This window comes from Pavona decussata, unplaced genomic scaffold, assembly GCF_977016875.1.
Source record: "Pavona decussata unplaced genomic scaffold, jaPavDecu1.1 SCAFFOLD_61, whole genome shotgun sequence".
Classification (NCBI taxonomy): Eukaryota; Metazoa; Cnidaria; class Anthozoa; order Scleractinia; family Agariciidae; genus Pavona; species Pavona decussata.
The window spans coordinates 2233926-2259956 of record NW_028145482.1 but is presented as its reverse complement, the minus strand read 5'-3'; the positions used below and the strand labels follow the sequence as shown (position 1 = coordinate 2259956).

The window sequence follows — 26031 nt, the reverse complement described above, 5'->3', positions numbered from 1 at the left end:
AACAGACTAAAACCAGAGGGAATGGGGCAAAGTAAGGAGAGCCGTTGCTTTCCTTTAATCTTTCACAGTCTCTGATTGGCTCGCGTTTTTAAAAGCTGTATTATGATTGGCCAATTTTGCACGCCCGGTATTTTCAATCAACTGATTCGATCGATTTTCAGTTGTGTCAAACTCGTTGAACATCGGAGTTCGGAAGAAGAAAGGGAGATAACAAGCCTTTTGAATTAGATACTAAAGCAAGTAAGCTTGCCTCTCTCTTTTTGTGGTCGACTATATCGACTCCCTGACATCAACTGTGGAGAGTTTTCATTTACATAATGCTGGACCAAGAAAATTTAACGCCAAGCAAAGAGAACTACCCGTTGATCAACAAGGTTCATTCGAAACGTGCTCAATGGTACAGTCCGTGCAAGAATTCTCCTAAAATACCTTTCTCTCCAGAGTCTGATGTACCGACACTCAAACTAACGCACTTTTCCAAGGTCCCGAAGATATCTTTTGGAACTGTAGCCGTCGGAAGTAGCAAAACAGAGCCGTTTATCGTATTTAACCCGCATCCGCTAACCCAAACGCTGGAGATAGTGAAATGCCCAACGGATAAGGGTTTCATTTTAGAACTGAATGGTGATGGAAAGAGGGAAGATTCTGACGAACGTTTCGTGACGATTGCTTCCAAGGAGGAGAAGTTTTTGTCCATCACATGGGAGCCCAAAGAAGATGGAAACTGTCGTGAGATCATTCGTTTCAGGTGGGACGGTTCTCCTCAGCTTCAAGTGATAGTGTTTGGGACGGCTTTGGGGCCGAGTAAAGAGAAATCTACGGCCAAACGCGGCTCAAAACCTCACATTAACAAGGTATGTTCCTTGTAAAAGAATAGACATTTTTTTCTAATCAAAACGATCTAATACGATAAAAGGTATATAAACAAAATTTGGTGCAGAGCTACAATGGTCAAGCTCAAAACAGCTTCCAAGGGCACTTTACCTCGATTAAGAAATTTAGAGTACTGTAAACATCCACATTTAAGAACCTACTTTTCTCAAGGTCAGCCTGAATAAGTCTTCATATATTTATTGTAAGGTTCTTATATAACAGGTGTCTAAAATGATGAATTTCAGCCTGGAGGTTCTTAATCCACTTGTTCTTTTATGCAGGTGTTTACTGTACTTTAAAAGCTCTAAGCCCCCCCCCCCCCCCCATAAGCTTCCTGTTAATGAGGGCTTAATAGAGCTTTTACGGTAAGTTTATGACAGTTAAAACATCTACTCATGTCACCACCTTTCTAACTTGACAATGGTTAACTCACAAAGTTTACTATGGTAAAGTGACCAGAATGTATATGGTCTATTTGCATTTGCTGCATCAGTCAATTCCAGTGGTGACCATGTGGACATTAGCTGGGCATTTTTCCACATTGTCCGTCCCAACGGTTGGGCATTATGCATCAGTCTATTCCAGTAGCACCCATCCCCTCGAAAGCAAGTGACTGCTGTGACGTAAAATTGCAAGTCCATTAAATGCCGTGGGGTAGGCTAAATTTGCCCAACCCCCAGAATGAAAATGTAAAAAAAAAAAAAAATCCCTACTTATGCCTGAGATTGGGATGGGTACAGCTGGAACTGACTGCATTATTAGTCTACATTGTGCATTTGATGTTTACCTCATAGCACTGCAGTAACTTCCTTTCAATAATTGTTCGTTGCCATAAACTACGAGAATGAGAAAGTGTCCAACCACAGAAAACAACTGTCACTGGAACAATTATGTGAAATGAAACTTGTCTGGGACTTAGTTTGGCCTGAATTAACTTTCATTAGTTAAGAATGAAGGTAAGCCCAGTACCATGTCTGTAATCACTCAGTGTAATCGGCGAAAAAACATTTAAAAATAAACTTATTGGCCCGGTAAGTTACCGGGACTTTTGAGAAACGGGCCCCCGGCCCCTCCCCTTGATCTACCACTCCTATTACCTATATTATTATTTGTACTACCTACAGCTATAACATGGCATTTAGCCTGGGCAGAACTGTTGCCATATCCAGGGAGGTATATATGAAGTATCTAACTGTCTTTCTTCAAACAAACTCTAGAAAATTCTCAAACCTGTCCTTCAACCCAGTCAAGTTCCCAATACTTGTGGGGTACAACGAAATGGAATTACTGGCTTTGAGAGCACCACCACTAACAAGCTTGCTTTAGAGAGTTCCTTTGCGGATGATCAATTGGAAGAAAACTTACGGCGTGGCACTTATGTTGTGAAAAATACAAAGCCCCAAGCAGATTGTAAGACCAAGCTGAACTCATCACCTCAAAAAAGTTGTAAGATGAAGCCAAACTCGTCACCCCAAGCACCTTATAAGTTGACCAAGCCAAGGGCATCACCTCAAACAAGTTACCAGACAAAGCTTAAGCCATCAACGCCAAAGCTTGCAAAGCCAACAAGCAAGGGTAATTCTGTGGCTGTAAAAACAAGAAAAGTAGTTGTTTCAAAGAAAAAAATTTCTCCACCTTCAGGTATGTGAGAGAATGTTGTAACCAGTACAAAAGAAAGGTTTTTTTTTTTTTGAGTTTTTGCATGGTTCTGATATAATTTGAAAACTAATCTTCAGTTCTTCAGATGAATTTAGTGTATCAGTAAAGTTTGAAACTTGGAACTTGAATTATACAGCTTCGCCATAAGAGCTACCTAGTAATTTTTTAGTAGTCCAGAGTCAAGCTCTTCATAATTTTGTGGAATTCTCCTTCTCTGGCATTTTTTTTTAACTGTTGTGACTAAATATTTGAGTATTGTTCATTTTCCACCAACCTTTAACATTTCAAATAAACACCTTTAATATAATTATGCAACAGGAACTCGAAAGAATAAACCAAAGCCAAAGGTGAAGCTGAAAGTGTCTGCTAAAGGTGTTGCCCAAAGAAAGTTACAGCTGGTCAGAACTCCCAAGAACAACCTCCCTCGCCATCCAATGCCGTTTGCTGCAAAGAACATGTACTATGATGAGCGGTGGATTGAGAAGCAAGAAGAAGGTACATTGAAATTACATGTCATAAATTTGCAGTAGAAATTTTAAGAATCTTTAAATTAGTCCACATGAATAAGGTAAAATGGCAAAGTTGCATTACAAACCAAAGTGGTCCATATGGCTATAGTTTAACTAACCTGCAATCATACCCTCCCTACATCTCATCCTGCTAAAAAAGAAGAAGAAGAAGAAGCCTGATCAGAGGTTATAGTTTGGCCCAGTTTCTGTCACAAGAAGAAGTAAGGAGTATTTGCTACCCTTCCTCCCCCGGATGGGATGCTAGTCCATCGCAGGTTTGTTCCCGGGCCTCAGCAGTATGTCAATGGTACCCATTTATACGCCAGGGTGAAGAGGGACAACATGGAAAAAAACAACACAAAAACTACCGAAGTCAGCAAAATTGGAAACATCTTGAGGGAGGGAATCTTATTGCAATCTGACATGATATTTGGGCTAGCAAGCCTCTCCACCTTCAAATGAGGATGTATTTTTAATTTCAACATTTTCATTTATTGTAAATAAATAACTCAATAATCTAAATTACTGTTTTTGCATTCATAAACATGTTTTCTTTTCTTTGTAGGATTCACAAAGTGGCTCAACTTTGTTCTGACTCCTCCTGATGTATCAGATTCTGCTGCACAGGTTGATATCCATAAAGGTAACACAAAAGAGTCTGATGTTACAGTACAACAGTTACTGGTGTCTTGTAGAGTTGTCTTGTTAATAACCTTTTTTGAAAAACACCTGCTTAGTTTACTTGAGTATAAGTATTTATTTTAGAAAATTTTATCAACATTTTAACTTGGAATCCATACACAAATCACTGTTAATTGATTGGTGAGTTTTGATCCATGCCAATGTTGCACCAAAATATCCAAATTTCACTTACCTAATTTTCATGTTATATTCATTTGCCAAATTGCCACCAAATATACAAGCAATTGAAGGTCGATCAGAGGGCATCTTCAGAGCCGAACAAAACGGATGGATTCTGGGTAAAATGCAATATTACAATATTATTATGGGTGATAGTTTTAACCTGTTAATTCCACTGCTATTGAAAATGATGCAGTTAAGAGAATGCATAAATATTTATCAACCGAGGCCATTTTCCACACTGACAGAAAATGTGGCCCTTGGAGGATCAAAGTCCCAACCCTTGGCCCCCACAAGAGAGGTCCTCTCTTTTAGGGCCTACACGGCCAGACGCAAGATGGCCCGTTTAAGGAGAAGTGCCTGTTTGCTGTACCAGTCAGAGCCCCTGGGGCACATTATTAGAAAGATTGAAGCTGAGGTGGAGAATGGGCGGTTAGCTATTAGACCCGACAAAAAGCTGCATGCAGATTTAGGTTAGTGCTTATTCAATAGCTTTGACCTTGTGCAGTTAAATCGATGAGACTGAACAATGACCCAATAAGTACAAAATATTTGAAGGGCTGAGAGCGAAAAAACCGTCGTATGTTCATTTCGCTCAAAGGTGCCTGAAGTTTTGCACGTGATCTTCAATTTGGTCAGAGAACATCGCTGTGTTTTTTCTCGATTTTTCTGCTGGTTTACGTTTAGAAAAGCAAAGAAAAAGGCGGAAAAACACCCTTTGGAGCAAAAGAAAATAAAAAACTAACGTTCTCTATCTAAATTAAAGACACGTTGCAAAAATTCAGGCGCTCTCAAGCGAAACGAAGCGGTTAATGCTCTCAACCCTTCATTTAAGGAATGCGTTTTTGTGATACAGTAAACTGCCGCTCTGTAAACGCTTCGCTGTTATGGATATCTAGTTTTCATGGACAGGAGTTGAAGTCCTGGCTTAAAGTATTGCTGAAAATGTCTCCTGCTACTGGTATTACGGACTGTTGCTGTTATGGACACCAGATGTTGGTGACGAAGGTGTCGGTGATAACGGGAGCTGACTGTCAACCGGAAGCTTATTGGAAATTAACTAAAATCACCATATTGGGTTGAAGATATCAATCCCCAATAGACCCCCTACTAATTATTGAGCTAGAACCAGCAAAAAATAGAAAAACGTATCTGAATAGTCCAGAGAATACAAATAAAGAAATGATAATAATATAAAAACCACGATGTTTTTGACAGGCAACCTCTTTTCCATTAAATGATGAGTCAGTGAGGAAATAAAAGTTTCAATAAAGGTAGTTTTTGTCCGAGTAGCAAGGGTGAAGAAATTTCCTAACGGGTAGTAACAATGAACATTTCTTCTTCAATAGGAATCAAGCGGCAGGTAGTCGACATGCTGCTTTCTTACAATCCTTTATGGCTCAGAATCGGGCTCGAGGTGAGGCAAAATGATAAATTTCTTTGTCTTTTCATGAATTACTAAACTGTTTTTCTTTTCTCTGCATGTCATTGTCGTAATTTTTTTTCTTTTTTGCCTTTTTACTTTCAGACCATATATGGCGAAATCCTTCCTATTCATTCCAATGATGACGTAGCGGGACTGACCCGTTTTCTGACGGACAGGCTGCTTGGTAACCCGGATATTGCCAAAGCATTTGCTCATCCTCAAGTCCCAGGACTCTACCGCGAAGGTGAATCGCGTTCACTGTTGGCGTCGTGTGTTTCTTTAAATGAAAAAAGTCGTAATTTCTGTCATTACTCTTTGTTCTGCCCTGCCATCCGACACTTTTCATAATCCTCTTCAGTCCGTGCTTCGCCTCGGCATAATCTGCCCCGCTTGTTCAAGCAAAGTTGTTTCACTGGTGCGCTCGACGATCTGATGAGAAAATAGACGTACTTTGAATACTTTGCTTCGGTGGGGCGCAGAGTAACTGCAGTTCCCTTGTCGACTGTTTTTCCGCTTTCAACGATGACGAACACCAGTATACAAAATACAATAACCCCTGCTATCAATCACCGCATTTTTATCCCGTATCGATGTATCGCCCTCAAAACTCTACATTTTCCCCGCTGTATTACATCACACATCAATTTTCTTGCGTGATCAATTTTTTTTCAACCGCTCAGAGCAAATTCAAAATGGTCACTGCTCCGATCCCGTGTAGTGCAATCAATGCATGTCAGTTGGATTACGGATCATAAAGTTTCAACTTGCTCGGGCACTGAGGTCGGTAATTCTCTAGTGCCACGTTAGATTGATACTTTGGGGACAAATTGAATGGTATTCCCCAATACTCCTTAGTCTGAAGAGAAAAAAACTCCTTTCAAATATCTCTTGTAGTTGTGTCCTTATTTTTCAATCCGTCTGTGTTTATGCTGTCAGGTTACGTTGAACAGTTGGCAAAGTTCACGCTAAAGAAGTTTCTTCTGCTTGTCTTGTTCCTGGATCGGGCCAAGTTGACTCGGCTGATTGATCATGACCCGTGTCTGTTTAACAAAGAAGCTTCTTTTAAGGTCTGTATCCGTAAAACAGTAAGTAAAAAAGAACCGTTGTTTTGTATATATTACATTGCTTTTTGAGAGTGCATGTCGTATTTGGATTTCATGTTTGGTCGTTGCGGAATCGACTGACCTAGAATTTCATGTTTTGAGGTAATTCTCTCTCAAGTCTTATGAGGAACAACGAGGAAAGGTGCAATTGGGAGTCGCCTGGTATTGAATGTTGCGAACAGTAGAAGAGTTTACTTTTGGGTTAACTTGCAAACGAATTTAATTTTTATTGCAAGTTGTAAGAAAAACTGCATCTTAGGACAGCGCCTGTACTCGTGGTTTCACGGCGGCCTTTCACGATTAAGGAAACATTCTCTTACAAAAAAAAAAAAAGAAACGTTTGTAGGGGATGGCGACGTTTCAAATCGCTCACTTAAATTTAGACTGTAATTACGTCAGAGTTCAAGACACTTACCTCTGATAGGAGAGCTTGTGTTCGTACTTACAGGGCATACAGAGGTGCTGACCATTCTTGTACTTTATTTCCTCAGTCAAATCGCAGCCTTCTTCTGACATTCTCTCGAGAGTATCTTAAAGGAGAAGGAGACCTGACGAAGCATCTGAGCTTCCTTGGTTATTCGGTCACACATTCACAGGTAAAACATATCACCGTAGTCTCGCTCGAATTCAAAGGTTGTTGAAAGGCACATTTTGCGACCACCGGCTATATAAATGTTTATTCTGTGTCAATCACGCGGAACCAACTGGGTGAACGCGCAGTTTTTTTTCTCTGTCAATTGTCAATTCAGTCCAAACCATTTGTCTCTGCACTACATGAACATCTGATGTACACGCTTTGTCAGTCAGTACCTATTGGTTTTGCAATCCCTTGAGTTTTTTTAACCTTTGGACTCGAATCTGGTGAACGTTTTGGCTCCACTGTCCAAAGAACGATCCGAAATGCATTACAGCATTGCAATATCAGTGTACATGGGGCATGCTTACTTGTCGCTTTTAATTGTTGTCCTTGTACTCCGTCACATGGGTTTAGCAACTCTAGTATATTAGAGAAAGCGGCCCCCTTATTTTCAGGACATTTTTCTAGTCATTTTATGCTTGATGACCTTATTTACCTTAAAAGTTTCTTTTCTTATTATTTTCATTACTTAGCAGTACCTTTTTCATTACCCTTCAGAGAGTAATTGATGAAGTTGATTACGCTGTGAAGAACATCGCCATAGATCTCAGGGATGGTTTGCGCCTCACGTGAGTAATTTCAGTTTTGCATATGAAGCGGCCGTCTTAACATTCTTCTTTTGTACGTTTCTTCTCGAGAGATCAAGAGTATATTTACATCAGATCACTAGACTCGATACTAGCTGAGTCCGAAATGTATTTACTTAAAAAATAATTCACAAGGGTGAATGGTGTTAAACTGCAAAACAGTCCGTATTTTTGGTGTTAGTCTTTGATATGAATGGGCGAGGAAATAGAAAATAAGACTTCGGTTAATATATGCTAAGGTGCAGACTTTCGCGGGCGTTTTGCGCATCACGAATTGGCGCTTTTGGCAAACTCGCTTCTCCTTCGGTGAATTTTAGGAACTTGTGACAACTGAGCACAGGAATGTCATCTCTTGCGGTGAAAGAAGTTTTAGTCCCAATCTATACAGCCAAGCTTTGAGTCTGTAGAGAAATCGAATTAGTACTAATTAGTACTTACTCTGTAACTTTGGCCAATTTGTCTATACAGGCGCGTGGCGGAGCTCTTGACTCAAGATTGGCAGTTGTCAGCAAGCCTCCGTGTTCCAGCCATCTCCAGACTACAGGTGAATAAGTCGTGTGAATTAATCGTGCTGGGAAGTCGTATTACCCTCCTCTGCACGGAGAGAGTGATAAGGACCCCCCCCCCCCCCCCCCAAGAACGAATGCGACGGAGGCTATATGCGAGTAGCTTATAGAAAAAAATCTTAAAGCAATTGAGAGATTGCAAGAGATCACGATTGTTTTGGAGTAAATCAGTGGAGTAAAGCACTGCAGTGGTGTTATGAGGCTGAGTTTAAATTCACCACGACTAAAATCGTGTATAGGTTTTATGGATTAAGACGCCAATTAGAATTGGTAGTTCGCTGGTGTGTCAGGTTATAATTTGCTTTTAATTTTCTTCCAGAAAATTCACAATGTTGATGTTTTCATGAACGCTTTGAAGACAAGAGGTGTTCTCCTTGGAGGTAAGATTATTTGTAGACTGTGGATCTTTGCGTGCGATTTGGAGATTCTAAAGTACATGCATCGTCCATTACGAGGACACATAAATCATTTCACTCCCTGCTCCAGCAGGTGAGTTTAAAACAAGTCTCGCATGTGATTCTTTGACACTTTCCACGGAAAAGCTCTTCTCCATTTTCAATGTGGTTTTCACTTTTTCTGTCTATCTCGTAGGTAGTGGAATCGACGCGCGTCACATTGTAGATGGGCACAGAGAGAAGACTTTAGCTCTACTTTGGCAAATCATCTTTCATTTTCAGGTAAGTCGAGCTTGTATTTTTTCCCAAAAGACTTGCAATGGGTAGGTTCCATTGCCAATAAAATAAGTCCGGTTTTGGTCCTTCTTGCTTGCGGAGCAACAAGGGCGCACAAAACGGCCGTAGCCGCCTGGGTCGGAATCGTAGATATGAGTTGGAAATGGGAATATTGTCATCCGACCAATCATACCGCATCGGGAATGGGAAAAAATGGGAATTTTAGTGGATTCCACGGGGTGGCTCTTCCATCCACTGTTTCCAGGTCGAATTGGAATTTAGGAATGTTGAGGAGGTAAGGAAACCGGAGTACCCGGAGAAAAACCCCCGGAACAGGGACAAGAACCGACAACAAACTCAACCCACATATGACACCGAGACCAGGAATCGAAACCGGGCCACATTGGTGGGAGGCGAGTGCTCTCACCACTGCGCTATCCCTGCTCCCAATTCAGTAACAAAAGCAATTGTCCGATCAAAATTTGAAAGAGAGTTTGCAAATGATGCCAAGCGCGGGAAAATGCGCGCAGGTGACAACTTCGATTTCATCAATTATATCATCTTCCACAAATACTTCCACACTTTTACGGAGCAAAAAATTATGAATCGAAAGTACCTCTCCATAAGACTTGTTCAAAATGCTTTGCTGATTAATTCTTTCTCAAAACAGGTCAAAGTACTTTTGAGTGAAAAACTTCTCAAGGAGGAAATAGCTCACTTGGAAAGTACCAGGCGGCTCCACGTTCAGTTGACTGCCGCAGACAACTGGACTGAGGATACAGATGATTTCGCGGGTAAACGCCGGGACTCGTCAGACCTATATTTCAAGTCAGACCGGCTTCGCTTGCTCTTCAAGTGGTGTAAGATGGTTTGCAGGCTTTATGGCCTAAAGGTTAGGACATGAATTATTATGATCAAAGTAACTTTCAGGTAGTAAGTTTACAAAAGGAAGGCATTCGGGAATTTAACGCTATCATCTTTTTTGTTTCAGATCGAGAACTTCACCGTTTCATTTTCAGACGGTCGTGCATTGTGCTACCTACTCCACCATTATCATCCTTCCCTACTCCCCCTGTCATTGATCAAACAAAAGACTAGCTTGACCAGTAATCCGGGGGTACATGACACAAGTGACAGTGAGGGGGAAGGAGAGGTGGAGGTCAACTCGTGGACAGCAACATTTAGCCCAAGTAAGAGAGAATGAAAGTGATTGTTAATTGTGTTTTGTAAGAGCAGTTTGTTGACGAAGAGCTTGCTTTGCTTTAAGGTGAAGCGAAAAACTCAGTTTCTTCTTGAATGAAAGTGAGACAATGCAATGAAAATAACAGTTGACAAACTTAGATTATGTAGCATGGTACTGTTAGGATGACAAATTACCAGCAACTTCTTTGCCGAAAACTTAGCGGATTCTATTATTGTATGTACTGTATGTCATGGTTTGAAACGGCTTCCAGATTGTTTTACTGAAAATTGTCCTCCCTATTCTTGCTATCCAGGTTCCGGGAAAAACACGCTTCTCGAAGAGTTGAAGAACAATGAGCGCGAAAATTTTCGCACTGTGGCGGAAAAGGTGAGAGTTTATACCTAATGCAGTATATCACGCTCTTCTTTGTTCTAATGAAAGTCGCTAACAAAGTTAGAGTCCTCACATCTGGCCAATCGCAGCAATTTAAATTCAAATAGCGCACGACCAATTAGAACAGCGAAACAACTTGCAAGCGGTGTAAAGCGCGGGAAACATGTGGTTTACGTTTTCCTCTTGTTTGGTTAAAAAAGAAATCCAGTTGAGCCAACAAGAGCCCATTATACAGGTGTTTTGAACCGGCTTTATAGCTCAGCAAACGCGAAAACACCAGACACAATAACATTGGTTCTTCATTCACTCGAAAGCTATTTTAATTTTGTTAATTTCAGGTAAAAGAACTGGGCGGAGTTCCCCTGATGACGAAAGCCTCGGATATGTCTTACACAATTCCCGACGAAAAGGTAACTGCAAAAATTGTTGACTTGCTAACGCTTCAAGACGTCAAACCATTTTTAGAGCACTAAATATGATATTTTCCTCTTTCTAGGTTGTGATCACGTATGTAGCGTATCTGTGCGCCCGTCTGTTGGACCTCAGAGAGGAAACAAAGGCCGCGCGGTGCATTCAGATGGCCTGGAGGCGACACCGCCTAAAAAGACAACTTGAACGCAATCAGGTTTGAGTATTTTTTGTTGAATTTTCAAGTTGGAAAATGCATGTGTTGTTAATTGATGTTTATTTTTGTTGTTTGTTTTAGACAGTTGCAAGAATAGTTGTTTCTGTCCAGGTAAGCAGAATAAAACCACACTGTCTTGATGATTGATGCCCTAATGTTTATTTATTTTAACAGTTCAGGGAAAAAAATTATCAGTTCAAACTGCCGGTCTCTTCTCTCAAGATCTGTAAAAAGTTATCAGTGTTTGGTGAATTTTCCGTTCTTGCAACAAAAACAGTAATGCTTTGTATAAGGAATAATAGAAGTTACCAGTTCTTTTGGGCCACAGAGGACAAAGATGTACCTTTTTATGTTTGGTCTGTTTGTTTGTTGTTGGTTTTTGCGTTAAGTCGGTAATAAAATGTTGAGTTATCATGACTTTCAACATTTAGCAGTTTCACATCTCAACAGCTAAACATTTTTCATGAAGGCCGATGAACTGATTTACAGACCTCAACTAAACTTGTAATTAAAATCTTCTGATAACATTCTATCTCTGCAGGCGCGTGCTCGAGCCGCAATACTACGCCGTAGATTTCGAGCCATGAAGCAATCCGCTGTTCTCATTCAGTCTGTGTACCGTGGCCATCTGGTCCGTGAACAACTTCGCGCTCGTCACCAGGCCGCGCAATGTATCCAGACTCACTACCTGGCCTTTAGAAAAGGTCGAGAAGTCCTGGAGTGGTACACCAACCTCCGTCGAACTGTAGTTCGATTACAGGCAGTTGTGTTGGCCAATCAGAGAAAGGCACGTGCGAAGCGGAATCGGGCTGCTACATTGGTGCAGGCTGCTTGGAGAGGATACGCTGCAAGAAGAATGTTTAATGAGCAAAGACAAGCTTGTGTAAAGATTCAAGCTATGGTTAGAGGCGTTCTTCAAAGGAGAAGCTTTTTACAGTTTCGAGGGGCAGCTGTAGTGATCCAGAAAACCTACAGAGCATTGATGTTGGGGAAAGCAGAACGGCAGAGATATTTTCATCTCAGGAAATGCGTTGTTGCGCTACAGTCGCGCTACAGAGGAAAGCGCGATCGGCGCTTCGTAAGGCAGATTCGCGCTGCTATCAAAATTCAAAGCAAAGTCCGCGCCTGGCAGACTCGCGCGAAGTTTCAACATCTGAAAGGGGCAGCTATCAAGATACAAGCTTCCACCAGACGATATCAAGCACAAAGAAAGCTTGCTAGTTTGAAAAATGCCGCGAGAGTTCTGGAGGTTTACTTTAGAGCATTCCTCCTAGGCCGACAGCAAAAGATCGCATACGAGACCCAGAAGGCTGCTTGCATCAAAATTCAATCCTTGGCAAGGTGTCACTTACAACGGAAGGCATATCTACAAAAGAAAGACGCAGTAGTCAGGCTACAGTCCCTCATCAGAAAGAGTCTCGCGCAGAAAAGATACGAGAAGCTGCTGGCGTCTACCGTGTTGATTCAAAGAAGATTCAGGGACTTGCTTTGCTCAAGGAGGGCTCAGCAGAATTTCCTTCGCATGAAGCTATCTGCTGTGAAGATCCAGTCTTGCTACAGAGGTTTCAAATGTCGGGAGCAGTTTTTTCGAGTCAAACAGGCCATCATTGCGCTCCAGTGTCATGTACGGTGTTTTCTTAGTCAGAGGAAGTTCTTGGCTTTAAAACACGCTTCTGCTGTGATCCAAACTCGCTATCGGGCTTTGCTGCAAGGGCGTGCACAGAGGGTGGAATACCAACGCATCCGCCATGCTCTTATTCGTCTTCAGGCTATGGTCAGGGGAACTATTGTCCGCAGACGTTTACTCACCCAGCACAAATCAGCAGTCCTAATTCAAGCTTTGTACCGCCAGTACTCCACCACTAAAAGATATCGTGAGCTCAAGATCTCGGCTATTGTGATCCAGCGGCGTTACCGCTCCGTCTTGGTGATGCGTGAACACGTTTTACGTTATCAGCACATACGATCGTCAGTCCACAGTATTCAAGCACACTACAGAGGGTATCGTGCAAGGCAGTTCTACAAGAGTCTGAAGGCAGCTGTTGTTTTGCAGTCTGCAGTTCGTGGCTGGCAAGTCAGAAAGGATCTTAAACGCCAGCATTTGGCCGCGACGATGATCCAAGCATTCTACAGAAGCCACGTGTGTCGTGAGAGGTATTTATCATTAAGGCAAGCCGCTGTGGTGGTGCAGAGTCGATATCGATCGGTTCTACTCGCCCGCAAAGTACTGTCTAGTTTTCAGCGTCTGCGTTATGCAGCGGTGAAAATCCAATCACGTATTCGTGGATATCAAGCGAGAAAACACGCTCAGCGTCTCAGAAGCGCCAGAAAAATTCAAACTTTCTACCGCGGATACGTGGCAAGGAAGTCTTACAACGTTACCCGCAATGCCATCCTTCGCGCGCAAGCTATCGTACGTGGTTATTTGGCGCGAAAATACGACAGTGATCTTAAGGAAGCCACTTTAATGCTCCAAAGACGGTACCGTGCTCGTGTGATTGGCATGTGTCAGTATCTGCATTATCACGTGCAGCGTGGTGCTTGCATAGTATTACAAGCCGCGTGGCGTGGTTACCTGTGTCGTAAGAGGTACCAAGAAATGAGAAACGCTGCAATAGTCTTTCAACAACGGTACAGAGGCATGGTCGCTTGCAGTAAACAGCGGCAACGCTTCCTTGAGATGAAAGCAGCTGCCATTCGTCTCCAAGCTTGTACACGTGGTTTGCTCGACAGAAAACTGGCGACTAGACAACGAGCAGCGCGTATCATTCAAGCCACGTACAGGATGCAGAAAGTAAGGGGAGAATTTCTTGCTTTCAGAAGAGCTGTGGTGCAAATGCAAGCTCAAACACGCATGGTTCAACAACGACGCCGATTTAACAATCTGAAGAGTTCAGCTGTAGTGATCCAGCGGCGGTATAGAGCGACTGTCCTTTGCAAGCGTGACAAGCTGGTGTATCACTTCATCCGAGGCGCGGTCATTACAATGCAGATGTTTGTCAGGGGATACCAAGTGCGAGCGAGGATGCGCAGAATGAATAATGCCGCTGTTAAAATCCAAGCTTGTGTTCGTGGGTCCTTGGCAAGGAAGAAGTATGAAGCTATCAAGAGAGGTGCGCTCGTATTACAGCTTCGATGCCGCGCCTGGCTGCTTGGCCGAGCGGTAGCCCGAAACTACAATGCGTTGAGGTCTGCTGCTTTCATTATCCAATCATGTTATCGCCAATACAGAACGCGCCGAGAGTTGAAACGCAACCAGGCAGCAACGAAGATCCAGTCCAACTTCCGTCGTTACACTTGTCGTTCTAAATTTCTCGGCCTGAAATCCTCTGCGGTTGTTATTCAGGCGGCGTTTAGAAGTTTTCTTTGTCGAGGACACTACCTGAACCTCCGCAGCTCTGTTATAGTAATCCAGCGACAATTCCGAGCTCAGCAAGAGATGCAGAAAGGGAGGCAACGTTATGCTGATCAGCGGAATGCTTGCATTGCGCTTCAGACTTGCGTGAGAGGATGGCGTTGTCGCCGTCAGTACATCGCAATCAGGGCAGCGGCTGTCACCATTCAGCAGCACCACAGAGCTTCCAGACTGAGAAAAGAGTACCTACAGCTGAAGAATGCCGCCATCATTGTACAGTCTTATTGGAGAATGTTGTCAGCCAGAAGAAGGTACAAGAAAATCAGAAACGCTGTTGTTAAGATTCAAGCTGCCTTCCGCATGAGGAAGGCTGCAATATTTTATAAGAACTTCAGAAAAGTCACATTGGCACTTCAGAGGAGGTACAGAGCCAATCAGCTTTGCAAAGAACAGCGTGGAGTGTACCAAGCAATGCGGGAAAGCGCCATTGTTATACAGTCACACTTCCGTGGTTTCCAAGCAAGACAGCGGGTTGTTAAGATGGCAGAGGAGAAGCTGAGACGGGAGGCAGCAGCAGTTACGATTCAGCAGTATTATCGCGGATATCGCCTCATGAACGAAACCTATTTTGCGTATCACGTGACTCGTGGGGCGATCATCACCATGCAGTCTGCATGCCGCATGTATGCAGCACGAAACTTCGTCCGCAAACTTAGAGCAGTTATCAAGATTCAGGCGATCTACCGCGGAACAGTTCGACGGAGAAAGTTCCTGAGGGTAAGAGCAGCAGTGTGTAGATTACAAGCATCTGTCCGTCGCAATCAAGCTAGAGAGCGATTTGAAAAAACACGAAAAGCGATTGTTGTGATCCAACAGCGGTACAGAGCTCAAATGACGATGAAGAAGATCTATGAAGAATATCACCTCCTCAGAGATTGCTCAATCGTGATTCAATCCCACTTTAGACGTTATCTTCAGCGTCGGGCTTATCTCCGAGAGAGACAAAAGGTGATATTGGCTCAGTGTTTGGTGCGCAGGCATTTAGAAAGGAAGACGTTTCTCCAAAAGCGCTCGGCAGCCATCGTTATCCAACGTCGGTATCGGTCGTACATCTTCGGTGAAGCGGTCCGTTGGAGGTACCAGCTGATGCGATCGGCAGCTACTACAATTCAGGTACCTGGAAAATTTCCCTGTACTTTCTTACAACTTTCCCTGCTGAAAATATTGCTTTTATGATAAGGTTATTTTTTAACTGACTATCAGGTATCAAAACCCCGCAGAAATACATTTTCTACCAATTTTCACGGATGTGGAGGAGGATAATTGTTTTAGGAAATCCGGGGTGCTTACCATTTACATGGAAAACCCGGAAATTCCAGTTGGAAAATCAAATGGTACGCATCATTCCATTTGGAGTACTTCGGAAATTATGGGCTTCTGATCAAAATGATGCATTTTTATTACTCCTTTTGGGATTTACAGCTGATATTCATACATTTTGCATGTTTTCCATCTTCTGTTAAGAAAAGCTAAATCATTTCGTATTTATGCCAAAAATTCCATCCGGGTGGTTTGCGTAAATGGTAAGCACCCCCGGTCACTTCTGTGATTTATTTATTTATTTATTTATTTATTTATTTATTTATTTATTTATTTATTTATTTATTTATTTATTTATTTATTTATTTATATATATATTTGTGATAAGGTAAAATGTAATTTAACTTAGTTAACGTCTTGGAGCAAGTTTGCTCCCTGGTTGCGTGTCGTTAGCGGTTACTGGCGTACAGTTTGGTGTGTTGTGGGCACATTGGTGTTCGGGCGTTTGTTGTTGCATTACTGTTTGGGCCTGTTCAGGTCCGCAGGCGGGTTGCATGGCCGGTGGTATTCTCATGTACACCTTTACACTTGCGCGGAATTTTACTTTACTCAGCGTTTTTCGTGGCGTTGTTAGTCTATCGCGTTTTATAGGGCTTTTCTTTCCCTCCCTTCCCTCCCGGTAGTGTTAGTTTGTTATCGTTTGGGGTTGGGATTGGGGTTAGGGTTGGAGATTGGGTAAGGGTTAGGGTTAGGGTAGGTTCAATGTCCCGTTTACTTAGCTTCTAGTCTCAGTGTGACGGGTGCTAGGGCTGGGGCTGGGTTGCGGGTAGGGCAGGCTTATGGGGTGTTCTAACTACCTGGGTTTGCGTTGGTGATACCAGCTAGCTCCCTGGCTCCTGGGCACCCAACCTCCATTTGCGACATATGCGTTAATATTTATTTACTTATTTATTATTTTATAACTGTACTCTACAGAGCTATTACCGAGGATGGCAAGCAAGACTTGAAATGAAGAAACTAAAAGCCGCCATTCTTATCCAATCCAACCTGCGGGGACTGGTTGAAAGACGGAACTACCGACGCACAAGGCAGCTCGTCATCCGCCTACAAGCCGCGGCAAGAGCACAGCAATGTCGGAAGAAGTATCACCAACTTAAAAACGCTTCAATTCTCCTCCAAAGAAGAGTAAGAGCAAACATTGCCGCAAGGAACGCGAGACAAGAATTTGTGGAAGCCAAACGCGTAGTGGTGAAACTCCAGTCCTTGTATCGCGACTGGAAGGCTCGCTGTTTCGTTTGCAAACTAAAAGCGGTACTTTTGATCCAGAGATGGTTTCGCGCCAATATGACAGGGACGAGGGTTCGTGAGGAGTACCACAGGATCAAAGAGGCTGTCATCGTGTTACAGTCCGCTTACCGTGGATTCCGCGGGCGGATGATCGCGCGTAATATGCGCGCTGCACGTGTTATTCAGTCAGCAGTCAGGGGATTCCTAACCAGGAGAAAAATTGATGTAAGAATTGCTGTTGTTTACTTTTACTTGAATTTTGGTCGACGCTGTAATATTTGTAATCAGAAGTTGTTTAAAAGTAAAGGAAATTGATTTCATATGAAAAGGCAATTCATTTGTGTATACCATGACCATTTTAAACTGGTCATAACCCAGAGCCAATCAGGTAACCCAATTTGAGTTTTCCGTCAACACTTTCAAACAATTTTCCTTTCTTTACACTGTAAACCTTCGCGGAACTACGGTGGCCAATTCTCCTTGTTTATTTGATGCTTTGATTTAATTCAGACGGTTCTCTCCCTGCCACTTTAATTTTTCTTTGTTTAAGTCACCCCAACAAACTACTAAACAAAACCTAAATTTTCTTTCTCTTCAGCGTCAAAAGGCTGAACGCCTCGTCAAGTTGAAACAATTTACTTCCGCCGTGTACCACCATTTGAGCGCCATTAGAATCCAGCGGCGTTACCGAAAAGCACGCGCAATGGCTCTAGCAAAAGCCCGGATGGATGCTGTACTTCTTATCCAGGTAATTCTCCCGTGATCTTTGCATTGAGAAAAAGTGAACAAACAAGCAAAGCTGGTTAAACTAGTTAAAAGATGTCGCGCGTACAAATGAACATTGCAGTAGGCCATTTTTTACAGGTTTGGTGTTACTGGTTTCAAACTCCTTCCTTTGGTGTTAGCTTTATATCGCCTCTAACTGTTGGTTCTATTTTCTCCGGGCAGCACTGGTGCAGGGGTGTTCTTGAACGTCAGCGGTTTACCAGACTCCGCTCGGCTGCCATCGTCTTACAGAGAGCATCTCGACAGAAACTGGAGACGAAGAACAAGAGTGCAGCTAGGATTCAGGCCCTTATCCGGGGAGCCATAGCAAGAACGCACGTGAGGAAAGCTCAGAAATCAGCGCTACGAATTCAGGTGGGTCGTCTTTGGGCCTTTATACCTGTGAAATTCTTCTCCTTCATCATTTTCCAATTAAACACAGATTGACAAGAGTTATTGTTTTATCATGACTGTAAGGAATCCTTTATCATACATTTATGGTACCCAACAGTAGGTTCAACGTGTTACAATATCGACAAACTCGACTTACTCTGAGATTGCGTAAAAATCTTGTTACACTTAAGAAATCACTTGTCGTTGAACATTTTATTTATATTTGAATCTATAATTCAAGGAAGTATAGATTTATTATTTTCTTTTCTTGTTACATGTTGGAGTAATTGTTCCTACACTTAATCAAATTTCACAATATTTCTTCACAGCTAATCAAATCATTTATTGTGTTTTCTATTCGTCACCAGGCCTTCTGGCGCGGTTATCGAGTCAGGCGTGAAGTCTCTTCTCTTAAGGTCAAAAAAGTGCGCAAGCGCATTGAGTCTGCCAATGCTGCGGCAACTGAGTCAATGAAGCTTTGTAACCGCACTAGATCAGCGCTGGATTTCCTTCTGCAGTGCAAGAACATAAGTAGGATCGTGGGAGCGCTGGTTAATCTCGGTAAGTTTGAAACTACAGGCGAAACGAAGAAATATTGTTAAGTAAATGGTTAAGGCCGTTTGCGTCCTTACGAAACATTTGTTGTGGAAGGAGAGCTTACACAGAAAGATGTAATTTTCAACATGCCACGAGCATGCGCCAAGGAAAAACTTATTGTTGACATAGTAACACACGGAATTGATAGCCTGCAAGAGCAGAGGCCTTTTTACTGTAGGTGAAAAAAAAAAAAAGCTGGGATAGGCGTTTGCTCTCGCAGGCTAGGGAATTGAACCCACGTGCTTTGGTATACCTGTACCTATACTCGCTCTGTCTAATAAACAGCCTACGAAAGCTAGTCCTAGGCCACTGAATACGTCTGAATGGACAAGCCGCGCTGACTGTAGTGCGGCTTATCCTCCGCGACCCCAAGCGTCTCGCTTTGGTGAACGTGATGCGTATAGGTCCTTCCCATCAAGCCCCCTTGCCCTTTTCACGAAATGCCTTGGGACCTGGGAACTAGTAAACTCGAACAAGAGGACTTGTTGACTCTGAGATTGCTTTTAGACGACATAATGATTTCAGTCACGATTGGGCCAATCACATTCTCATTCAGAGTGAAACTTTTCTTTATTTTTGTCCTTCAGAGGTTGTAACTCGTCTGTCAGAGGTATGTTGTCAGCAAGTGGTGAAAGATGGCGCGCTTCCTGTCATCTTCAAAGTCATTAAGAAGTGTAACCGCAGTTTGCCGCACTTGGAAGTCATCAAATATTCACTGTCAATACTCTACAACGTTGCAAAGGTAAGGAGACTTGTGCCAGCGGTTTCATCTGTCGTGAGTGTGTCCGCACCAACAAAAAAGGCGCGAAAAATACGCCATCTTGCGTCCGGCAGTTCACAGACTAATGTAAGTTCTCTCTTTTCCAGTTCTCGTCCGTGTATCGCGCTGTTTACGAGGAACCGGATTCTATAGAGACCTTGATTGAACTGCTGGTGAATTTCAGAGACAAGAGCTTCGTTTTCTCCAAAACGTGTTGCCTTCTTGTCATGTTAAGCCGAGACTCCTCCATCGCACAGGACATTCGTAACATGACGAAGGTTGTTGAAGACATCAAAAGTGTTCGCAATATAGCTGAACGAAACCATAAACTTGAAGCGAAGCGAAACAAGATCAAATCCAAAGTTGAAAATACCACGTGCCAGCTAGCCCCACCTACTCCCTGTAAACACACACCTTATAAGGGAAAGAAGCCCAACGCGCTCAAATGGCAACGCCGCGTGGACATAGTCCAGGATCCTTTGGAAGCTGTGAGGTTGCTCGTGCGAAGACTGGGCATAGCTGCAGTCGACGAATGAAATGCAATTGTCGGATTGGCTTTAACGCTCTCCTCGCTGAGGCTTTTAAACGCTTTTAGTTCATTTCTCCAAAACAAGAGCATGAATCTTTTGTGTATATTATTTATTTTTGTCCGTTTTAAATCGTTTCAAGCGCAGACTATTTTACCTCATATTCGCACATGATGGCGGCGTTGTACATAAGCGTCGTGAACAACAGAGTAACGAAATGTTAGCTCTAGTTTTAATAGGAGCTGTAAGTCAGTTTTAATAGAACAAGGAATTTTTACAGGATATAACAGTCGTATTTTTAGGAAGTACATATTCCAAGACATGAGGTATGGATATACGGAATAAAAAACAAACTAATTAGGATTTACTGTGTAGGTACTCCAACCATGAACGAACACGAGTCCATTTTTACATGGAGGAACTTTTATTAGCAGCCAATGAACACAGCACAACATCTGCTAATGTTTGATGATTGGAGATCGATGAAAAAATGCTTTAAAAAAAGGTCGAAACGTTCACGGTAGAAATATCCGCACAGTACAGAGCTTCTGCTTTTCCGAGAAAAAAGCCTTTTCACGTGAGGCTTTGTCAGTCGTTCAGTTGTGTTTGACTGTTCACGTTGCGAAACCATTTTCACCGTCATAGGGCACACGTGTACAGCAAGAGACTCGTTTAGTGAAGTTCCTTGTAGGATTGTAAATTATTCATTGCACTTGATCATTTTTCTGTAAATACATGTACCGCAAAAAAAAACACCATCATGTTCAATAACTGTCTTGTTTCTTCTGAGTGAGTTAAATATCTTCTTTGTCCCCGTACTTGTCCTTCTTTTACCCTGTAAACATTCATGACCCGAGTAGCAAGACGCTTGCATAACTAAAATAACACATTATAGTGAGTAACGCCAGCATTTGCGTGCGTAGGAAGCCAACCCGTGAGAGAGCAGTTTACTTTGCTATGTCTTGTTGGATTTCTTCGTTTTTGTTTTCTTGGGTTGTTTTATGGCCTTATCCTCCTCTGTTCCAGCGCTCGCTTTTAGTTTTTTCGTGGATTTATTCTTCCCTGTTTCCTGTTGAGATACAGATTACTTTAATATTCTTGACAGCGGTCAAGGTCTCAGAACGCTTCACACCCCTGGCTGAGAAAACAATAAACAAACAACAGGAAAACTGGCCCAAGCCTCAAGGGGCGACGATTTCATGGGCGAAATAGCTAGTTCCCGTTTCGCCCATGAATGGTTGTAACCAGGTCCACTGAAATTACAGGATCTTTCCTGTACCCTTGGTGACTGTTACTTGCTTTCCAGGACTTTGAAGCTGCTGCTAAGGCTTAGCCTGCGTAGTTGGCGGTATTGCCCACGCGCAATTTTAAAGTTTTGGCATCGCAGCGTAAGCCTTGAGAAAACACCTGCGATTTCAAGTCGCCTTTTCCCCATTCCCCAGGCTTTACAAATATCTGAAGTGTTTTGAATCGCGACCTGTCACATTCTTATAGTGATCGCCACGAAGCGCTGATGACTTTTTTAAGGGGCACCCAACGGATCGTTTCGGTAAATTATCTGTTCGGAAGGTCCGTAATCCCCTACCATTTTCTTAAGGGAAATTTCACCTCGAACGTTCTTGATATGGGAAATTTAAGTCCTAGTGTTTTCGAATTGATAAAAATGTCGTTTCGGATACCAAAAAAAGGTCAGCTAAGACTTTCGGAAAGGAAATAAGACCTAAGGTTTTCGGGAAATAGACAAAAATGCCCTAGTAATTTCGAAAAGACTCAAGTTCCCCTAGAATGACCGAACAGATAAAAATATTATAGGGCGGACTGTAATGAACCTACAGAGCTTTAAAGGCACTCCAAATAGCCTATAGTTGCGTTTCAAAGGATTTGAGAGAAAACTGCCGTTGGGTGCCCCTGTTTTTTCAGCTGTCGTCGGCGGCCAACCACTCTGGCTCACTCTCCTCAACCCAAATGCCTTCAAAGAGTTTCACAATTCGCGCTCTCGATTGCTCCGGCCTTTACATTTAGCTTTGGGCTTCACAGACTAAGAAGTGGAATGGTTAAAGGCCGGCTAGGAGGACGGAGGAAGGGCCCTTAGCAACTGAAAGTTTCCTCTCCCTACAGACGATCCATTAGGGCTCAGCATGAAAAACCATGATTCGTTTGCGTAAAAGTTAGGATTTTACCTTCAACGACCTTTTTGCGCCATCCTGATCTTTTCTTTCAAAAGTATCTTCTTCCTCTGTGGAAACGAAAAAAAAAAAAATCGTTATATGCTCCAGAACCACAGGAGTATCTTCAGTATTTTTCAAGTGAACAAGTAAACACAAGTTGGCCAGTCCCCGGTTTTTCCGGCTCGTTACGGCCTGGATTAAATCGTCGCGTGACATTACCGAGAAACCGTTTCAGGATTCCCGGACAACGCGACGGGAGAAAAGCCTCCTTAGCTGGAAAAGGAAAGGGGGAACGGACGCGCGCGCGACCTGTGTGGGAAGAGCGCGAAGCCAGAGAGAGGGACTCCGCGCTCATTTCGCGTCGCGCGTGGGATTCCTTTCTTCCCTTCTATTTTTATTACTTGCCTCAGAGGCGAAGGCACTAGGCTGCAATCTGGGGTGTGAGAATGCCACAATTATTCTCAAACTCATTAATAATTCCTCAAGAGAATACAAAGAAAATCACTACTGTGACCGTGGTTTGGATATATGTTCCTAATAATAAATTATTTCCATAAAATTTTTCCAACTTTAGCCTTGAATTTCTCCAAGAATTATTGATCATTTGAGAAGCCATATCAAACACTCGAAAGTGTGCTTCCTCATTTATCCAAACACCTCGAAGCCGTTTAAAAGAACTCGGCTGAGCCTCGTTTTTTCAACCTACTTCTCAGTGTTTGGATATCTGATGAGACACACCTTCTCGTGTTTGATATATTACATCAAACACCAGTCACCCTTTTCAGCCACTTATTGAACGTTCAAGCCTGAATTTTTTTCAAGCTTTCTTTTCACATAAACAACTGCGAGGGTCTTTCTTCTTTTCAATCTTTCACCTGCTGATCAAAGATATGTTTCATATATTCACATTCATTTATTTATCCTTCATGGGTATATTATACGAACACACAACATGGCCAGCCCCCAGTTGGCTTCACAGCTCAGTTGGTAGAGCACTGCACCGGCATCACAGAGGTCATGGCTTCGAATCCCGTTCAAACTTGAATTTTTTCAGGCTTTCTTCTTGCAACTGCTTTAGTGGCGTAAATAACTGCGAGGGTCTTTCTTCCATTTAATGCAAAATTAAGCAGCAATGCAGTGTTTAAGGAGGTTTCAGTCTCATTCATCACGAATTCGCAGACTTAATTAATTTGGGGTTCTCGTTGCGATCCTGTACCTTCTGGTGAGAATTCTCCACCAGAATCTTCTTCTTCGCCTTCTTCCATCTTCTCGCCATTTTCTTCGCCCTCCATTTCTGAATCAGATTCGAGATCTGAGGGTACCCACATTTCTTCATCTGAATTTTCACCTTCAAGATTCTGTTGCTCGCGATCTGCAACAAATAACAACCCCAAAACTGAAATTTAATTTGGGGACACTTCTATTTTTTCTGAAAGTAATGTCCACAAAGGGTTATGTTTTGCCAAAAGCATTGGTACATTGTAATCAGGGAAGTACTAATACTTAATAGTACCTACGAAGGTTGTCCGTTTGTCCCGAAAAATTTCTGTTTGATCGACGCATTCCATTTGATTTTCAACAGGTTGAACGACAGATTTTGGCTAAATGGAAAGCGCCCCCTGATGTGCACAAAATAAAGGGCACCAATAACAACCCCCTCAATTATCCTGCTCTTTCTTTCTTTTCCTGTTGTAAAATATTAATTTTACCATACTACACAAGTTTTCTTGCTTTTTGTCGAGCCATAATTGCTAAATATTATATCCCCATTTTCCACCTGGGTTTCACTTGGATTCCTGGTTATATCTCTGCCCCAAAACTACACGCCAGCTTTCCAAATACTTCTTAACTCCACGTCGATAAAAAAAAAATTATAATGAGCGTGCACTGAGAGTTTGCGCTTCACCCCCAAAAGGAAACAAATTTTTCAGTATTTATAAAAGCAAGGAATCCAAACTTTGAACTACACATGGAAAACATTAGGTACACCAAATGGTGTATCCATTTCAACACATTAGGAAGAAGAAATGAAATGGAAGATCACCTGGGACATCCCTCTATTATTCTGTTCCAAGTTCTACGATATCAGAAACAGCAAAAAGGAGAAAAGTAACAAGGGAAAATGGGTAAAGACATGGGCAGAAAGCTCAACTTTCTGTCTCATTCATATTCCATGCATGTTATTTATAAAAGTTCACCAAACTCACGTTTTTTCAGAGCTCTGCTGAAACGCTTTCCAGTGACATGTCTTTGAATGTGATGAGGTTCATTATTAATATATCTTTTTGTTAACTGGCAATAGAGCTGATATCTGCAAAATAGATGATAAATAATTTTTAATTTTTATGTTCATTGTCTTTGATCGTATAAACAAGGACCTTGCTCTGAAAAGATGAGATTCACAATGCCTTAAGGGTAAACATCTGGTCTGTTTGGTCTGTGCACCAAAAGGATTAACTTGATTAGTTAAGTTGGTAGTTCAAGGCTGGGTTGATCTCTTCATTACTGTGTTATTTCCTTAGACAAGAAACTTTGTTCCATATTGTCTCTCTTCACCCAGGTGTATAAATGGGTACCGGCGACAGCTGCTTGGGGTAACTTTTTGGTGGACTAGCATCCCATCTCTTGCCTTGCCCAGCTCAACCAAACTTCATCAGTCATTAGTATATTTTAGCCTTATAACACTATGAGTTTGAAAATGCATATTTTAAATTGCAACATGATTGTGTCTGGTAATGAAAAAATAGTAATACTTTTACCTATTTTTTTCACTGGGAGTTAAGAACTCCTTGAATTCTTCATAGCCAGGAGATTCATGAGGAAGATCTTTAATCAATCTTTGATACTTCTTTCCCTTAGTGTAGTTTTCAAGGTCTGATAGTCTCACTGGCAGTTCATGCCCTGTAAGCTTACACCTGACCTGAGTTGGTAAACACAGAATTAGCAGCATAAAGAAATTTTAAAGTTAATTCTTTCTGGAACTCTCATTTTGCAAAGTAAAACTAAAGTAAAGGCTAATTAATTTACTATAACAATTCAGTTGATAAAACATACACCCGCACATTCAGCACCACAGGTTTTTTAGCAACCAACCCCCTCTTACCTAACTTTTAAGACAAGAAACATTGCTGCACAGTATCTCTCTCTCAACAGAGTTGTATAACTAGATAAGCCACAACACGAAACTAAATAATGGCTGCAAGTAAGTTATGGATTATTGTTCGGCTCTCTTCTGTCCCATCTCCTGGATTCATTTTCTTTTTTGTTGGGGGTTGGAAGGGGAATGGGGAGCTCCCCCTCCCTCCCTCTTTGAATTGGGATGATAGTCCATTGCAGGTATTTTTGTCAAATGTACCCATTTATGTACACTTGGGAGGAAAGCGACATTGTGTAGCCATTCTTTTTTGTCTAATAAAACAACAACATGACAGAGACCAGGACGAAATCATGCTTTCAGTATGACGCCCTCAGGCCCCTCACGAGAGCGGTCCATCCAAATGGTAATTTTGTCAGAAATTTTTTGATTCTCTATAGTTTTGTTACATATACTTTTCTTAATACTTAGCATACCTTTTCTCTGTCGTGGTGATCTCTGAAAAGTTCAAAATGATGATGGGTTGATAAGAACTTTTTCACGAGCTCTCCGTCCGCCATCTTGGTTTAGGCCTCGGCACCAAATCGAGGTTACAAAGTTGCTGGACATTTATTTGAGGGGGGTGGTAGTAAAGGAAACTTCAAGCAATTTAGTAAATATCTGTTTCTTGTT

General features: G+C 42.2%; 2 protein-coding genes across 2 annotated transcripts; one reads left to right on the top strand and one right to left on the bottom strand.

The window, feature by feature from the left end:
• Positions 1-168: 168 nt before the first annotated feature.
• Positions 169-20168, top strand: LOC146479044 (uncharacterized). The gene is made up of 26 exons (XM_085111301.1): positions 169-854; positions 2091-2514; positions 2851-3027; positions 3607-3684; positions 4151-4375; positions 5252-5319; positions 5431-5572; positions 6265-6395; positions 6923-7027; positions 7567-7637; positions 8124-8199; positions 8541-8601; positions 8813-8898; positions 9563-9784; positions 9884-10082; positions 10389-10462; positions 10807-10878; positions 10965-11093; positions 11175-11204; positions 11635-15621; positions 16744-17280; positions 17654-17803; positions 18004-18195; positions 18582-18774; positions 19398-19552; positions 19678-20168. Exons 1-26 carry the CDS (start codon positions 318-320, stop codon positions 20104-20106), a joined length of 8550 nt encoding a protein of 2849 aa, XP_084967427.1. The 5' UTR covers positions 169-317; the 3' UTR covers positions 20107-20168.
• A 765-nt stretch (positions 20169-20933) lies between these two features.
• Positions 20934-25936, bottom strand: LOC146479043 (uncharacterized). The gene is made up of 6 exons (XM_085111302.1): positions 25836-25936; positions 25025-25185; positions 24473-24576; positions 23482-23637; positions 22278-22333; positions 20934-21166 (listed from the first exon to the last, which is right to left on the bottom strand). Exons 1-6 carry the CDS (start codon positions 25917-25919, stop codon positions 21053-21055), a joined length of 675 nt encoding a protein of 224 aa, XP_084967428.1. The 5' UTR covers positions 25920-25936; the 3' UTR covers positions 20934-21052.
• Between the last annotated feature and the right edge of the window lie 95 nt (positions 25937-26031).

What these genes read in the sequence shown, in the direction of transcription:
- LOC146479044 (XM_085111301.1), top strand. Translation starts at nt 318, where the DNA reads ATGCTGGACCAAGAAAATTTAACGCCAAGCAAAGAGAACTACCCGTTG. An exon ending in CGGCAGCTACTACAATTCAG is followed by an intron (nt 15,622 to 16,743) that starts GTACCTGGAAAA and finishes TGTACTCTACAG; the next exon opens with AGCTATTACCGAGGATGGCA. An exon ending in TACTCTACAACGTTGCAAAG is followed by an intron (nt 19,553 to 19,677) that starts GTAAGGAGACTT and finishes TCTCTTTTCCAG; the next exon opens with TTCTCGTCCGTGTATCGCGC.
- LOC146479043 (XM_085111302.1), bottom strand. Translation starts at nt 25,919, where the DNA reads ATGGCGGACGGAGAGCTCGTGAAAAAGTTCTTATCAACCCATCATCAT. An exon ending in ACTCCCAGTGAAAAAAATAG is followed by an intron (nt 24,577 to 25,024) that starts GTAAAAGTATTA and finishes TCTATTTTGCAG; the next exon opens with ATATCAGCTCTATTGCCAGT. An exon ending in GCGCAAAAAGGTCGTTGAAG is followed by an intron (nt 21,167 to 22,277) that starts GTAAAATCCTAA and finishes GTATCTCAACAG; the next exon opens with GAAACAGGGAAGAATAAATC.